This window comes from Pan troglodytes, chromosome 15 (assembly GCF_028858775.2).
Source record: "Pan troglodytes isolate AG18354 chromosome 15, NHGRI_mPanTro3-v2.0_pri, whole genome shotgun sequence".
NCBI classification, from domain to species: Eukaryota; Metazoa; Chordata; class Mammalia; order Primates; family Hominidae; genus Pan; species Pan troglodytes.
This window is the reverse complement of record NC_072413.2, coordinates 69,019,174-69,037,189: the sequence shown is the minus strand read 5'-3', so window position 1 is coordinate 69,037,189 and position 18,016 is coordinate 69,019,174. Positions and strand designations below refer to the sequence as shown.

The 18,016-nt window shown below is 35.8% G+C and overlaps 1 protein-coding gene across 10 annotated transcripts in view; it reads right to left on the bottom strand.

The window, feature by feature from the left end:
* The window catches only part of PCNX1 (pecanex 1), a 202,490-nt gene that overhangs the window by 56,101 nt on the left and 128,373 nt on the right, over positions 1-18,016 (bottom strand). For all 10 annotated transcript variants that reach the window (XM_016926278.4, XM_016926280.4, XM_016926282.4 and 7 more), the window contains 6 exons: positions 17,872-17,964; positions 8,776-8,926; positions 6,948-7,089; positions 6,069-6,246; positions 3,278-3,386; positions 2,034-2,163 (listed from right to left, as the gene is read on the bottom strand). In XM_016926278.4, coding sequence (XP_016781767.1) covers positions 2,034-2,163; positions 3,278-3,386; positions 6,069-6,246; positions 6,948-7,089; positions 8,776-8,926; positions 17,872-17,964 — 803 coding nt within the window. The remainder of the gene's footprint in view (positions 1-2,033; positions 2,164-3,277; positions 3,387-6,068; positions 6,247-6,947; positions 7,090-8,775; positions 8,927-17,871; positions 17,965-18,016) is intronic.

Sequence of the window (18,016 nt, the reverse complement as noted above, 5' to 3'; positions counted from 1 at the left end):
AGAGGCCAAGGGAGGCGAATCACTTCAGATCAGGAGTTCGAGACCAGCCTGGCCAACATGGTGAGTGAAGGTGAATTTTTTTTTTCAGCTACTTCAATCAAAACAATATACTGCAGCTGACTGAATGTACAGGTAGATACAAGAATCCAGCTGTCTTTTAATAACCCAGACATTAAGAGATTTGCAAAACTATATAACAATGCCACTCTTCTCACTAATTTTTTGGGGGAGTGGAAATATAGTTATTCTTAACTTTAAAATGTTATTTATGCTAATATACAATAGATACGACATTGTTATTTTTAAATTAGTTAATAAGTAAACATTTGAAGTTTTTGAGTTTTTCTTTCCACTCTAGTAAATATTAGTAGATAAAATCCATATTTTTAAAACTCTGGTGTTTCCAATAATTTTTAAGACCATAAGGCCGGGCACAGTGGCTCACGCCTGTAATCCCAGCACTTTGGGAGGCCGAAGCGGGTGGATCACCTGAGCTCAGAAGTTCAAGACCAGCCTGGTCAACATGGTGAAACCCCATCTCTACTAAAAATACAAAAAATAGCCAGGTGTGCTGGTGGGCGCCTGTAATCTCAGCTACTCGGGAGGCTGAGGCAGGAGAATTGCTTGAACCTGGGAGGCGGAGGTTGCAGTGAGTCAAGATGGCGCCATTGCACTCCGGGAGGCGGAGGTTGCAGTGAGTCGAGATTGTGTCATTGCACTCCAGCCTGGATGACAAGGGCAAAACTCTGTCTCAAAAAAAGAAAAAGAAAAGAAAAGAAAAAAAAGGAGTATAAAGGGGTTCTAAATCCAAAAAGTTAAGAACTGCAGCCACTGAACATTACTTTGGGCTAATTGGTCCAGAGGAATAATAATAAATAACACCAAAATTCACCAAAATGGGAAATATCATGTGTGGTTTTAGATAAAGGACCAGAGTAAAAGTTTCAAACCTACAAACTAGCCCACTGTTTAAAAGGTGAGATTACAATTTTCACCTATTAAATATGCCAATTTGTGAAAGTATAGAGAGAAGGGCAGTCATGGAGATGGTCAGTAGAATTATAAATTAGTACAAGCTCTTTCTAAACCAATGTGTTTATATTAAAAGCCTTAAAAATGTTTATGCTCCATAACTCATAACTCCTAAAAGCATTCCCTTTTTAGGAACGCTTTCTGAAACAAAATGAAATTTGGAGAGATTACATACAAGGACAGTTACTAAGCTTTAGATTAAGTAGCTAGCCCAAGGAACTAAGCCTAAATGGAGAAAATACTTCATGCACAAAGATGGTCATTACAAACTTATCTTCTCAAAACAGCAGAAATAACCTATAAAAATTTAGCTTTAGAAATAGCCAGGTATTTCTAAGAAAACTATAACTCATTATGACTGTTATAACGATATTATATAGCATAAAGTTGCAGAGTATTATTAATGTGAAATAATTCTAATATTACTGAAAGAAAAAATATAAACATGAACATATTCAATCAGAACAATGTTTAAAAATATCTTTTAAGTAGGAAAAAATGGCTGAGCACAGTGGCTCACGCCTGTGATCCTAACACTTTGGGAGGCTGAGGCGGGTGGGTCACTTGAGCTCAAGAGTTTGAGAGCAGTATAGGCAACACAGTCAAACTCCATCTCTACAAAAAAATACCAAAATTAACCGACGTGGTGGCTCAAGCCTGTAGTCCTCGCTATTCAGGAGGCTGAGGCAGGAGGATCACTTGAGCCCCCCAGGAGGTGGAGGTTGCAGTGAGCAGAGACGCAACACTGCACTCCAGCCTGGGCAACAGAATGAGACCCTGTATAAAAAAAAAAAAAGGAAAGAAAGAAAAATAAAAAGTAATTTCCTCTGGCCTCTTCTTTTATATACTTTTCAAATTTTAAGACTATTTATTAAGTTTTAGCAAAAATAAATATTTCAACACAATAAATTATGAACCATAAATTCTAATAATAATGCTGTCAATAGTTTTTCCCAGTAGGAAAGATAAAAATTGTTTTTCAAGTGTTTTACTTTACTCACTTATAGTCTCTCTCCCAGAATTTCACAGGTCGGACATATGAAGTGATGAATATTGCACTTCCCAGAAAGGGGTTCAGTGGAGTAGAGAAGAAGGCCGAGACAGCAGCCTGAATAAACAGCATGGCTGAATCTATGGGAAAACTAGTTAAGGACACTGACATTCATCTGAGCACAGATGCCAAACAAACCCTCGCAAAAACCTAGCAGACACACTTAGATTACCTCAATTAGAGAACTGAGGTTCACTAGAAGAATACAAAAGAAGGTATCACTGGGCAGTCATTAAGGGGTCACCAACAGAAAGACATGCAGAAAGTACAACCTGGTATGCTGCTTTCAAAGGAGCCAAATCAGTATTTGCTAATATGTATTTGGTAAAATTCATATATTAATCTTGGGAAGAGATGTTAGAGTTCAATTTTCCACAAGGGTAAAACTAAAACTTGCAGATACCATAAGTCTGTCTTTCCATATCAATGTGGTTACTAACCCTTACTATTATTTAGAAAATACTTCTAAGAAATCGAGGGAGTAGACAATTTTTTACAGAAGTTTAATTCTATCAATTTCATAATCACATTATGAAAAAATGTTTTGTACCTTCATTTATTAAAAAATAATGCTAAACATTTCTTGTATGTATTAAAGATTCCTGGACTTTAATATTCACATATGCAAATGTAAGATTTTAAATCAGCATTACTTTCTTACAAAACCTGTATAGTTTTCTTATGTTCAGATGATCTGTGGGCCACAGATGTTAATACAAGTTAAACAATCAACAATATAGGTGTGGATATAAAAGGTTATGATTTTTTTTTTTTTTTTTTTTTTTTGAGACAGAGTTTCGCTCTCGTTGCCCAGGCTGGAGTGCAATGGCGCAATCTCGGCTCACTGCAACCTCTACCTCCTGGATTCAAGAGATTCTCCTGCCTCAGCCTCCCGGGTAGCTGGGATTACAGGCATGTGCCACCACACCCGGCTCATTTAGTATTTTCAGTGGAGATGGGGTTTATCCATGTTGGTCAGGCTGGTCTCAAACTACCAATCTCAGGTGATCCGCCCGCCTTGGCCTCCCAGAGTGCTGGGATTACAGGCGTGAGCCACTGCACCCGGCCAAGATTATGAATTTTTGATAATTCATTACACAGTAAACTTATACCGTGAAAGGTCATGCCTATAAACCAACATTCTTATCGAGGATATGACTGTCCATTCTTACTAAACTTTAATTAGAAGGATACGAGGCACTGCAAAAGGCTGAGCAAAAGCATGGAAAGCAGAACCCCATGTGATCTGCCACGGGGCAATATAGGTATACACAAACTGCAATTTATAAAGTAGTTCCCAAAGCTGCAGGAGGAAAAGAATGGCTGTCAGTAAAAAAAAAAAAAAACTTATCAGATATTTGAATTAGAAAATAAAAACCCTGTAAAATGTATTAGGAGAAGTTCTCCTAATAGGGAAATGGCATTGAAATTATTTGCCATTTGCATAACAGGAAAAGATATCTCAACTGCCTAAACACTGCATTTATTTCTGAGTAAAGATACTTTATAAGTAAAGATAGGTAGCTATATATGGATTTATGTTTCATCTATTTAAAAAAAATTATATGCCTTCTACTGGCCATATTATGCTACTACAAGCAAAACAAAGTAAGGTAGAAAGCAGCCAAATAACTGTTCTTGGAAAAAACATTGGGAGATATACCTAATGCTAGATGATGAGTTAGTGGGTGCAGCACACCAGCATGGCACATGTATACATATGTAACTAACCTGCACATTGTGCACATGTACCCTAAAATAATAATAATAAATAAATAAAAAGTATAATAATAATAAATAAAAAAAGAAAAAAAATCAAGATGTCTGCAAAGCTTAAGTAATACATATATTTATTTTATTCTAAGACACATTTTCCCCAAATTTTAGTGCTTTGGAAACTATGTTTTAAATGTAATGTCAAAAGGAATGTGAAAAACCACAGTTGTAATACAGTTGTCACTGCCTGTTTCCATAGAAATTTAGTTGTGTATACCAGGCATCTGTTCATAACCTTAATTGTTGTCAGTGGAAACAGGATACACATTTTAATTTCATTTAAGGTTGAATATGCTACAGTTGAACAGTTCTTCAATGCTGAAACAGAGTTGCTGTACTTGTCCAAGATTGCCTCTGCATGATTAAGCAACAATCACCTCATCCTTTAAAATACTTTAACTGATTTACAAATGAACTTAACTTCCAATTTAAAAAAGAAATCACAACTCCAACCAATTAAAAAATGTAGATGAACTGCAGTATTTTTGCCATGACTCAAAATTATTTTTGCCATGACTGAAAATTATGCAATCCTCGGCACTAATATAATCAGGATCATGGTAAGTAAAAGCAGCATGTATATCATCACGATGCCATTATAATGACTTAAAAGCAATGACTCAGAAAGCTCTTCAGATTCTAACTGTGAAACAAACTGTATTCCAATTTTGACTATAATATTAAAGAAAAGAACAATATGTAACAATATGTAAAGGATGGTAGGCAAAGGGATTTTTGTATACATTTAATTTTTCTTAAAAGGTTATTAAATCCATGATGTACCTTACAATGATATCTTAATGTAAAAAATGTATCTGAAGAAACCCCTTGAATATTACTGATTATCATTGTTAAATTCTATCTACTGACCAATTTAAATACAAACTCAAGGGGAAAGCTTTCTCTGTTTTGTTCATTGGTGTAGCCTAAGCATCTAGAACAGTTCTAAAACAGTTTTTTGTTTTAAAAAATATATTTAACAAATAAAAAGTATTAAGAAAATCCAAACTAATGCAGAGTTAAGTGTAGCAACTACATTTCAAAGATTATTTACTTTATATTTTACTGCAACTTTCACTTTTTTCCAACAAGTATAAGATGAAATACAATTTTCAATCTAAATATTTGAGTTTGTGGGAAACCACATGCTTCTTTATACAATTCTCTGATTAATTTTCTGGCTTCCTCCTTTGGTTAATAACCATACTCACTAGAAGAGGAAATAAATGATAAAAATACAAATTAGTGACTGAACAGATATAATATTGAAATATTTTAGAAGCTATTTATCACAATACTGAAATTGACTATCAATTTGTTCAAATTAACGGCTTTCCATTTTTACTGTTCCCCATCCTAGATCAGACTACTATCACATCTGAATTACTGTCATTATTGCTTAAGCTGTTCTCCGTACCTTTAGGTTCTCTCTTCCCCAAATGAAGCCAAATGTGGCTGACCAGGCTAACTTCCCTAAAATTGGAATTTCATTGTGTTTTGTAGCTGTTCATTTGCTTCAGCTCTCTGTTACCTATCAAATGGGATAATATATGTCAAAGTCCTTTGTATGTGGTCAGTGTTAACATGAAATTGAATCACTATTTCACTGACAAATAATCTGACTGTACAGCCTATTTCACTGAGAAAGGCAGTGTGATTCAGCAAAAAGATTCTTGGGTTAGGAGGCAAAGGACCAAGGTTTTACCATCTTATTTGTAAAAGGCCTAGAACATCTATCTTATGGGTGGATAATGAATTTTAGCAGAAGCCTATAAAGTTCAGAGTATTCTGCAAATATCACATCAAGCTAATTTCTGACTGCTCCCACCTAGCCTCAGTCTCCTCAGCCTCTACCTGCTTCACTGGGCTATGCCAGAGCCCAATTCAATTATTACCACTTCTGTTTCTAAAATTATTCAAAACTATATACCTTTTGAGAGATTCTATATATTTTAAAATATACTTATTAATGTTTCTCTAATTGTTTTATATAACTTAATCTTCTTAGCTATAGCAAGAAATATATCTTTTATAAATCACAGTGACTATCTTTGTTTAGGGACTCTAATGTGCTCCTAAATAACTGGTTGAAGAGAGTTATTACTTAAACAATAATAAATCACATGAAATATAAGAAAAATTCTGACTAGCATATAACTCAGGGAGATAGTTTTTATAGATAAGGATATTCCTTTCAGTGATAAATTACCTTGCTGAAGAGTATGGACATAAAGAAGAGATCCAACAGCATGGTCTCTGAAAAAGCTTCATAGTCAAATTTGAAAAACAGCACAGTAAAGATGACTGTAACATACTGATATGTAGGGCTGCTAAAGGAGGATCGTAGCAACTTCAAACCAGCAACGGTGATCATTAAAGCACCTAATCTGTGGCACAAAGAAAACACAAATCAACTCATGACTGAAAACATTAGAAGAGACAGTAACTTAAAATAAAATTCACCATTTACTTTACTAAGCTTATAATATATACATTAAATGTAAGCTTCCAAAAATGATGTATAGAGCTAGGTAAATCACATCCTGAAAGTATCTGACTATTCCCTTTTAATCCTATTCATTATGATTCTTATCCTTTATATGAAGGACTATGTTTTAAAAATAATAGTATTGTAATTCTGACATCTGATTCTCTAGTTTCTCAATATTTCTATTACTTTAACACCAACTGCATTTAGCAAATGAAAAACATATTAATGCTTGACTCAACAATAGGTACCTACTCTATTGGGCAGGCTCATCGGATGACTATGGAGGCAACTGACCATCTATATGGTGTAAGTTACATAGTGCATCAAAATAGCCACATAATATTAAAAATTAACCTTATTTTAAAATGTCCTCTCATAAAATATCAATTGACAATGAGAAGTCTGGAGTAGAGAATATGCCAACAGCAGAAACAAATGTTTAAAAAAGGTAAGTCAAGGACAAAATGTCACCTAAATTTTTAATCTCACAGTGCCTTGCATGAAGGAAACAATTATTTAATATTTGATCAACAACTTAAGACATTGTTTATAACAGCCCCCAGTAGTCAGACAATATTAGAAGACTACTATACTTACTCTGTATTCAGTTTCTTTGGACTAGCAATTGTCTCTGCACTGCTGCTCAGTTCATTGAGAACAATCAATGGATAGATTATATTCTTCTCCACAAAAAGAAGCCACACATGAAGTTTCTCAAACCACATCATAGTGGCTGCATCTAACAAGGCAGTATAAATCAAGACTACATGTCATCAAATGTATAGTTTGTCAATGTGATGAGAAAGAAAAATTTTACAACTCAAATTTAGTACCAAACTACAAATAAAATGTTTTTAAAAAGCCAGTACTTTAATCAACTGTCAACTTCTATGAGCTCTGAGATACTTACAAATTTGCAACTTAGACATGATTTAACATTTAGATGAGTTTCCAACTTTAATTCTTGAAACCTCAGTTTTTAACCATAACTTTTCTCATTTATGCTTATAACTTATCGAAAAAAGATTACTGAAGATCTTTAGATTGCTCTTTCCACCCAAAATAAATAAAAATATGGTATGATTTGAATTCACATACTTAAGAGCAATTTTCATTGCCAAAAATATTTTTTTCCAATGCTACAATATTATTTCATTGGGGAAAGTGTCTAGGATAAACTAAAAGATTTAAAACATGGTTCTTTGGCTATCTGAAAATAGCATCACCTGGCTTTAGGAAGTTCTCTAAGAAATAATATTTTTTCTTTCAGTTGCTAAAATCAGTACCAGAAAAAAAAACAACTTTGCTGTTAGTACTATAAATGTCAAAATGATATGCTGATTGAGAATTTGTAGACTACATGTTCTAAGATTTAAAAAATAAGATCAATAATTTATGTTAATGAAAAGTGTTGGTCTTTAAAACAAACTAGATATGTGTCATCATTTATATATGAAAGCAGTAATAGTTCACCATTAAAAACATATCTCATTCTGAGTTATTTTCCTGATGGTATAAATGGGCCAATAAAGATTCTTATGCAGTTTCATGTCATTTTTATTTATTAGGAAGGTTTCAAAGGCTTCAGAGTTCTCTAAAAAAGTTATCTTCAAGCAACTGAATGATTTACTCTACAGTAATTCGCTAACTGAAAAAAAAAAGTGTGAGAAAAAAGTTGGCTTATTTAATCATTGGTATATAATAAATTATGACATAGGTATGAACATTTATTATTTCTCTAAAATGAGGAAGTACAATATATTACAGAAAATGGGGCCAATGAACAAGAACTGAATACTTATAACAGGAAAGAAATGTCAGGGTTTACAGTGGTAAGGAAAAAGCTTGGCAAGTGAACTAGCCTATCTCTTTTCCATCCTTTTATACTTTATTGCAAATCTGAACTAATAACAGCTATTAAAAATGTTTTTAATTTCTTTTTACTTTGTCAACTCTTTTACACCTTTATCTGGTAGGACACAATGTCTCTGGCAGAAACAGGAACAAAGACCTTTCTTCCTCCCTACGCATTAAGTTAAAACTATTTCAAATAGAGAGGCCTTAAAGAGGATTGGATTGCCTGTATATGGCATTGAAAACTAATTAGGGGGAAGAGTAGGGTCAGGAAAGAGAAGTAATGGACACACAAAGGAGGATTCATCAATGAGAAGTCTGTGAAGAACAATTTAGAGAGGGGAGAAGTAAGTTTCTTCTGTGGAAAACTGGCACTGTAGCACTGATACTCATATTTCAGCTAAATTAAAGCATCCTGCAAGAGACTAGATTCATTAACGGCTTCAAACTTAAGCAAAAGAAACACAAGCCAAATGTTCTGTGATGATATTCACTTAACTCAGTCATCTATCAATATAGCAAAGGGAAAAACTCATAGTATTAAAAAGAAAAGTGCTAATGAAATACTTACTTCGAACTTCATACTGATTATACTCTAGTGTCTTTAGCAGAGGATGAGAGAAACAGTGCCATGGTAGCTGTTTTCTAACTTGAGGCAGCACATAATGGGTTACAAAACCCACAAAGCCAACCAATGTATACAACACATACTTGAGGGCAGGCTAAAAAAAATAATAAAAGTGATAAAATTAGGAGTGATTTTGAGACTCATTGTAGAAATTCTAATTTGTCAGTTCAATTTTCCATCTGATAGTGGACAACGTCCATTTTAGAATATAAGAACTAAACATTTTTCTACAGTTAACATTTCTAAATTATGTAGTTTGTTCTAATCAGCCTTGAAAGTTAGTGACTATTCATACATCACAGATATTTTGAAATGGGTTAACTACTTTCTCTGGTGTCTTACACTATTGTATAATGAGAGAGTGGCCTAAGGTGTATTGCCTATTACATGAATGTTCTATGAGATGTTCAGAGCAATGTATTAAATTGTTTTCAGCAGCAGAGATAATGGGGTAAGGTGGGGTCCACCCGGAACAGTTGGCTGAGTGCACTGTTTCACAGTACATGGCTTAGCACACGGTTGTGTGCCTGTCCCACAGCATGGAGGCCCCGGTGCCCTGCAGCCGCTGGCTTTGGTCACTGTGGTGGTGTCATCTATAACCATCACTGACCTGTTCATCACAGCCAGCAGAGCCCAGTATCTCCACTGCTACCCCTCATGCTTCGCAGGAGGGTCATCTGTTCCTTCCTGGATTGCATCACCAATTACAACAAGGCCTAAAAGCTTGATGCATACTTGTCCAAGTGCACAGGACAGAGACCATTTGTGACTATGAAGGTTGTGGCAAGACTTTCAACAGGGATTGCCATCTGAGCTGCTATATCCTGATTCATACTGGAGAATAATCATTTGTTAGAAAGATCTATGCATCTTAAAACTTTTCTTCCCTGCTACCACCAATAGCCAAGTATGCCGACTGTAGACCAAAGGACCAGCCTGCCCAGACCCAACATCACAAGCGCCCACGTATGCCAACCCATAGGCCAAGGACTAGCACACCCAACCCACTGCAGCCACTACTGGCACCTGAGGACTAGCCTACCTAGCATCTGTATCCCTAGCAATGCCTCACCACAGCCTCTATTAACAAATGCAGCCTAAGTCACTAAGGAATTCACAGACATCACTATCACTAATTACAGTCAAAGAAATCATACGGAGAGTACACTACCATGCACAACCAGAACCAAAGCCAAAGCATCCTGTCCAATCAACACTATAGATATATCTAAAGGAAACAGTCTTTCTTTCCAAATGACAATCCATACAATTGGAAAAACTGTTATATCAGATGTGCAGATATCAATGTAAGGACACAAGAAACATGAAAAAGCAAGAAAATGTAACACCTCCAAAGGAACATAATAATTTTCCAGTAAAAGATACCAAAGAAAAGGAAATCTATGAATTGTCTGAAAAATAATTCAAAATAATGATATGAAGGAAACTCAGTGAGATACAAGAGAACACATATGAATAATACAAAGAAATGAGGAAAACAATTTATTACCTAAATGAGAAACTCAACAAAGAGATATTTCATAAAAGGGAACCAAACAGAAATTCTGGAACCGAAGAATTCAACAAATAAAATAAAAAATATAAGCAAGAACTTCAACAATAGATTAGATCTAGCAGAAGAAAGAATTTCTCAACTTTAAGATGGATCTTAAAAAAACCAACCAACCAACCAACCCCAGGAAGGAAGGAAGGGAGGGAGGGAGGGAAAAGCTTACATGATATATGTGACAGTGCAAAAATGACCAAATATTTAAATTTTGGAGTTTCTAGAAGAAATGGCAAAGGCATAGAAAGCCTATTTAAGGAAATAATAGCTGAAAATTTCCCAAGTCTTAGAGGAAATACAGACATCTAGACACAGGAAGCACAAAGTTTCCAAATACAATTCACCCAGTAAGGTCTTTTCCAAGGCACATTATAGTCAAACTGTCAAAAGTCAAAGACAAAAAGAGAATTCTGAAAACAGCAAGAGAAAAGGGTTAAGTTACATACAAGGAAACCCCCATTAGACTAACATCTAATTTCTCAGTAGAAACCTCACAAGCCAGAAGACAGTGAGGTGACACATTCGAAGTGCTGAAAGAAAAAAAACTCTTCAGCTAAAAATCCTATACCAAGAAAAGCTTTATCCTTCAAAAATGAAGGAGAAATAACATCTTCACCAAAAAGCAAAGACTAAGAGAATTTATTACCACTAGGCTGGCTCTACAAGAAATTATTGAGTCCTATAATTAGAAGCAGAAGGATGATATCACCATCATGAAAACACAGGAAAGGATAAAAACATTGGTAAAGAAGATAAACAAATGATTTTTTTTAAGTCAAATGTTATTACTACAAAAAACCAATCAAATTGAAGAGTAAACAATAAAAGAGGAAGAAAGGAACAAAGGATATGTAAAACATTCAGAAAACAATGAACAAAATGATGGGAGTATGCCTCCACCTAGCAAAAAACCCTGAATGTAAATGGCTTAAATTCCCCAGTTAAAAGATATAGACTGTCCAGATGTGTATTCTGATGTCAACAAAAATAAATAAATAAAAATACACTCTGCTTAAAAAAATTTTTTTTTAAAAAACAGCCAATTATATGCTGCCTACAGGAAACTAACTTCACCTGTAAACACACACATAGATTGAAAGGGAAGAAATTTAAAAATATATTCCAGGCATACAGAAACCAAAAGCATGCTGGCGGAGCTATACTTGTATCAGACAAAATAAACTGCAAGTCAAAAGACATGAAAAGAGACAAAGAAGGTCGTTATATAATAATAAAGGGATCAATTCAGAAAAGGGTATAACAACTATAAACATACATGCACCCTACACCAGAGCACCCAGATACATAAGGCAAATATTATTAAAGCTAATGAGATAGACCCCAATAGAGTAATAGTTGGGAACATCAACACCTCAATTTCAACATTGTACAGATCACCTGGACAGAAAATCAACAAAGAAATATCAGACTTAGTCTGCACTACAGAACAAATGGACCTAGCAGACATTTACGTCATCCAATAGCTGCAAAATACACACTGTCCTCATTAACACATGGGACATTCTCCAAGACAGACTGTATGTTATGGAACGAAACAAGTCTCAACAAATTTTTAAAAATTGAAATCATATAAAGTTATCTTCTAAAACCATGATGAAATAAAACTAAAAATAAATAACAAGAGGAACTTTGGAAACTGTACAATTAAATGGACATTAAACAATGTGCTCCTGAATGAACACTGGGTCAATGAAGAAACTGAAAATAAAATTTAAAAATTTCCAATACAAATGAAAATACAACATACTAAAACCTATGGAATATAACAAAAGCAATGCTAAAGGGAAGTGTATAGTAATAGTATAGTATAGTATAGTATAGTAGCAATAAATGCCTCCATCAAAAAAGTAGAAAGAGTTCAAACAACCTCATGATGTACCTCAAGGAACTAGTAAGAAAGGTAAGAGCAGAAATAAATGAAATTAAAATGAACAAACAATACAAAAGATCAAGGAACCAAAGAGTTGGCATTTTGAAAAGATAAATAAAATTGACATACCTTTAGCTAGAAAAAGAAAGAAATACCCAAATAAATAAAATCAGAGATGAAAAAGGAGATATTACAATTAATAGCGCAAAAATTCAGAGTATCATTAGTGGCTACTATGAGCAACTATATGCGAATAAATTGGAAAATCTAGAGAAAATGGATTAATTCCTAGACACATACAACCTAACAAGACTGAACAATGAAGAAATCCAAAAGCTGAACAGACCAATAACAAGTAAAAAGATCAAAGCCATAATAAAAAGTCACCCAGTAAAGAAAAGCCCAGGACCAGATGGCTTCACTGCTGAATTCTTCCACTGTTGCTGGGAATATAAATTAGTACAACCACTACGGAGAACAGTTTGGAAGTTCCTGAGAAAACTAAAAATAGAGTTACCATATTATCCAGCAATCCCAATGCTGGATATATACTCAAAAGAAAGGAAATCAATTTTATTGAAGGGGTATCTGTACTCAATGTTTGTTGCAGCACTGTTCATATTAGCCAAGATTTGGAGGCAACCTAAGCGTCCATCAACAGATGAATGAACGGATAAAGAAAATGTGGTACATATACACAATGGAGTACTATTCAGCCATAAACAAGAATGAGATTTTGTCATTTGCTATACCATGGATGGAACTGGAGGTCATTATGTTAAGTGAAATAAGCCTGGTACAGATGTTCTCACTTATTTGTGGGAGCTAAAAATTAAAACAAATGAACTCATGGAAATAGAAAGTGGAAGGAAGGATGGTTATCAGAGACCGGGAAGGGTAGTAGGGGTGGTGGGGGGAGGTAGCAATGGTTAATGGGTACAAAAAGTGTAGAAAGAATGAATAAGATCTAGTATTTGATAGCAAAAGAGGGTAACTATAGTCAATGCTCATTTAATTGTACATTAAAAATAACTAAGAGTATAACTGGATCATAACACAAAGAACAAATGCTTGAGGGGATGAATATCCCATTTACCATGTCATTATTACACCCTATTTACCATGTGATTATTACACACTGCATGCCTGTATCAAAGTATCTCATGTACCCCGTAAAAATATACACCCATTATGAAAAAAATGAAGAATGTCGAGAGGAGTAATGGCCAAAATTTTCCAAATTTAATGAAAACTGTAAACCACAGATTCAATAAACCCCAAGCACAAAGACATGAAGAAAACTATGTGAAGGTACATCATAATCAAATTTCTAAAACCTAGTGATAAAAAGATAATCTTCAAGCGTACAGAAAAAAAGTTATCTACATAGGAATAAATTCAGTCAGAAGCAATAAAAGGGAGAAGACAGTGGAGCAACATCTTCATGTACTAAAAGAGAAAAAACCTGTCATCCTAGAATTTTATACCCAATGAAGTATCTTTCAATACCAATAGCGAAATAAGGACTTATTCAGAGCTACAAAAGCCAAGGAAAGTTGCAGATTTTCACTACAAGAAATGTCCTAGGACAGCAAGAAAGGGGGATTTTAAACTGGAGAGGAGGCAGGGTGCAGTGGCTCACACCTGTAATCCTAGCACTTTGGGACGCCAAGGCGGGAGGATCACTTGAGCTCAGGAGTTCTAGACCAGCCTGGGCAACATAGTGAGACTTCATCCCTAAATAAAAGAGAAATGTCCTAGGAAATCTTTCAAGCAGGAGGAAAAATGACACCAAATGGAAACATGGATACCCACAAAATAATGCAGGGCACTAAACATGGTAATTACATGCCCTACAGATGAAAGACATAGTCCTTGATGAGCTGTACTTAAGGAACAACACCTAAGAAGCCTTACCCATACCTGAACCTGATTTAGATAATAACATTCTAGACTTCCAACTGTACTGGAATGAGACTTTTCGGGGTTTTAGGAGAGGGTATGTGCACTTTGCATATAGAAGGGATGTCGATCATGGAGGTCTACTGATGGACTGTGGTAGTCAGCTTCTGAAATGCTTCCCATGATCCTTGCCTCTTGCTTTTGTACTTGAGTATATTCTCTTCTCACAATGTACCAGGGTTAGTCTATGTGCACAACAGAATATGGAAGAAATGGTGGCATGTCATTTCCAATACCAGGTTATAAAAGAGTACAGCTCCTGTCTTGGGCTTTCTCTCTCAAGGACCACTTGCTCTGGGGGAAACCAGCTGCCATTTTGTGAGTACAGTTAGGCAGCCTATGGTGAGGACCACATGGAGGGGAACTGAGGTCTCCAGCCAATAGTCAGAAGGAACTGAGGCATGTAAACAGTGAACCTCAGATGATTTTAGCATCATGAAAGATCCTGAGCTAGAAGCATCCAGCAAAGCCACTCCCAGATTCATAACCCAGAGAAATCATGAGAAAACAAGTATTTGGTTTTTTTTGTTTGTTTTTTTTTTATTTTTTTAAATTATACTTTAAGTTTTAGGGTACGTGTGCACATTGTGCAGGTTAGTTACATACGTATACATGTGCCATGCTGGTGTGCTGCACCCACTAACTCGTCATCTAGCATTAGGTATATCTCCCAATGCTATCCCTCCCCACTACCCCCACCCCACAACAGTCCCCAGAGTGTGATGTTCCCTTTCCTGTGTCCATGTGATCTCATTGTTCAATTCCCACTTATGAGTGAGAATATGCGGTGTTTGGTTTTTTGTTCTTGCAATAGTTTACTGAGAATGATGATTTCCAGTTTCATCCATGTCCCTACAAAGGACATGAACTCATCATTTTTTATGGCTGCATAGTATTCCATGGTGTGTATGTGCCACATTTTCTTAATCCAGTCTATCATTGTTGGACATTTGGGTTGGTTCCAAGTCTTTGCTATTGTGAATAATGCCACAATAAACATACGTGTGCATGTGTCTCTATAGCAGCATGATTTATAGTCCTTTGGGTATATACCCAGTAATGGGATGGCTGGGTCAAATGGTATTTCTAGTTCTAGATCCCTGAGGAATCGCCACACTGACTTCCACAATGGTTGAACTAGTTTACAGTCCCACCAACAGTGTAAAAGTGTTCCTATTTCTCCACATCCTCTCCAGTACCTGTTGTTTCCTGACTTTTTAATGATCACCATTCTAACTGGTGTGAGATGGTATCTCATTGTGGTTTTGATTTGCATTTCTCTGATGGCCAGTGATGGTGAGCATTTTTTCATGTGTTTTTTGGCTGCGTAAATGTCTTCTTTTGAGAAGTGTCTGTTCATGTCCTTCGCCCACTTTTTGATGGGGTTGTTTGTTTTGTTCTTGTAAATTTGTTTGAGTTCATTATAGATTCTGGATATCAGCCCTTTGTCAGATGAATAGGTTGTGAAAATTTTCTCCCATTTTGTAGGTTGCCTGTTCACTCTGATGGTAGTTTCTTTTGCTGTGCAGAAGCTCTTTAGTTTAATTAGATCCCATTTGTCAATTTTGGCTTTTGTCGCCATTGCTTTTGGTGTTTTAGACATCAAGTCCTTACCCATGCCTATGTCCTGAATGGTAATGCCTAGGTTTTCTTCTAGGGTTTTTATGGTTTTAGGTCTAACGTTTAAGTCTTTAATCCATCTTGAATTGATTTTTGTATAAGGTGTAAGGAAGGGATCCAGTTTCAGCTTTCTACATATGGCTAGCCAGTTTTCCCAGCACCATTTATTAAATAGGGAATCCTTTCCCCATTGCTTGTTTTTCTCAGGTTTGTCAAAGATCAGATAGTTGTAGATATGCGGCGTTATTTCTGAGGGCTCTGTTCTGTTTAATTGATCTATATCTCTGTTTTGGTACCAGTACCATGCTGTTTTGGTTACTGTAGCCTTGTAGTAGAGTTTGAAGTCAGGTAGTGTGATGCCTCCAGCTTTGTTCTTTTGGCTTAGGATTCACTTGGCAATGCGGGCTCTTTTTTGGTTCCATATGAACTTTAAAGTAGTTTTTTCAAAATTCCTCAATAAAATACTGGCAAACCGAATCCAGCAGCACATCAAAAAGCTTATCCACCATGATCAAGTGGGCTTCATCCCTGGGATGCAAGGCTGGTTCAATATACGCAAATCAATAAATGTAATCCAGCATATAAACAGAGCCAAAGACAAAAACCACATGATTATCTCAATAGATGCAGAAAAGGCCTTTGACAAAATTCAACAACCCTCCATGCTAAAAACTCTCAATAAATTAGGTATTGATGGGACATATTTCAAAATAATAAGAGCTATCTATGACAAACCCACAGCCAATATCATACTGAATGGGCAAAAACTGGAAGCATTCCCTTTGAAAACTGGCACAAGACAGGGATGCCCTCTCTCACCACTCCTATTCAACATAGTGTTGGAAGTTCTGGCCAGGGCAATTAGGCAGGAGAAGGAAATAAAGGGTATTCAATTAGGAAAAGAGGAAGTCAAATTGTCCCTGTTTGCAGGTGACATGATTGTATATCTAGAAAACCCCATTGTCTCAGCCCAAAATCTCCTTAAGCTGATAAGCAACTCAGCAAAGTCTCAGGATACAAAATCAATGTGCAAAAATCACAAGCATTCCTATACACCAGCAACAGACAAACAGAGAGCCAAATCATGAGTGAACTCCCATTCACAATTGCTTCAAAGAGAATAAAATACCTAGGAATCCAACTTACAAGGGATGTGAAGGACCTCTTCAAGGAGAACTACAAACCGCTGCTCAAGGAAATAAAAGAGGATACAAACAAATGGAAGAACATTCCATGCTCATGGGTAGGAAGAATCAATATCGTGAAAATGGCCATACTGCCCAAGGTAATTTACAGATTCAATGCCATCCCCATCAAGCTACCAATGCCTTTCTTCACAGAAAATAAGTATTTGTTGATTAAAAAAACAAATAAAAAGTCATGTATTTCAGCACTACGGACAAATATTAAAATCGAATCAGAAATAAGTCCAAACAAAGTTATAGTCCTGCTTAACAACAGGATACGTTATGAGAAATGTGTGGTTAGGCAATGTCATCATCGTGCAAACATCACAGTGTACTTACATAGATAGACAAGATAGTATAGCCTACTATCACTGAGGCTACGTGGTAGAGCCTATTGCTCTTAAGCTACAAAAATGTATAGTATGTTACTGTACTGAATACTGTAGGCAACTGTAACACAATGGCAAATACTTGTGTATCTAAACATATACAGGCTGGGTGAAGTAGCTCACATCTGTAATTCTAGCACTTTGGGAGACTGGGGCAGGAGAAATGCTTGAGCCCAGGAGTTTGAGACCAGCTCGGGCAACACAACAAGACTCAGTTTCTACAAAAAAAGAAGAAAAAATTCTTTAAATTAGCCTGGTGTGGTGGCACACATCTGTAGTCCTAGCTACGTGGGAGGATCACTTGAGCCCAGGGATTCAAGGTTAGAATGAACTGTGATCGCAACACTGCACTCCAGCCTGGGTGACAGAGTGAGACCCTGTCTCAAACAAACAAACAAATAAAAGGAGAAAATGATTCCTTACCTGCAATACTGTGAAGACTGTGCTTACATGAATAGCAAAATACAGCACACCAATTACAATGCATACTACCAGGTCAGACTGTAATCGCTCACTCTGTGGGGAAAAAAAAGAATTATTAAACAATTACATAAAATTTTTAAAAATC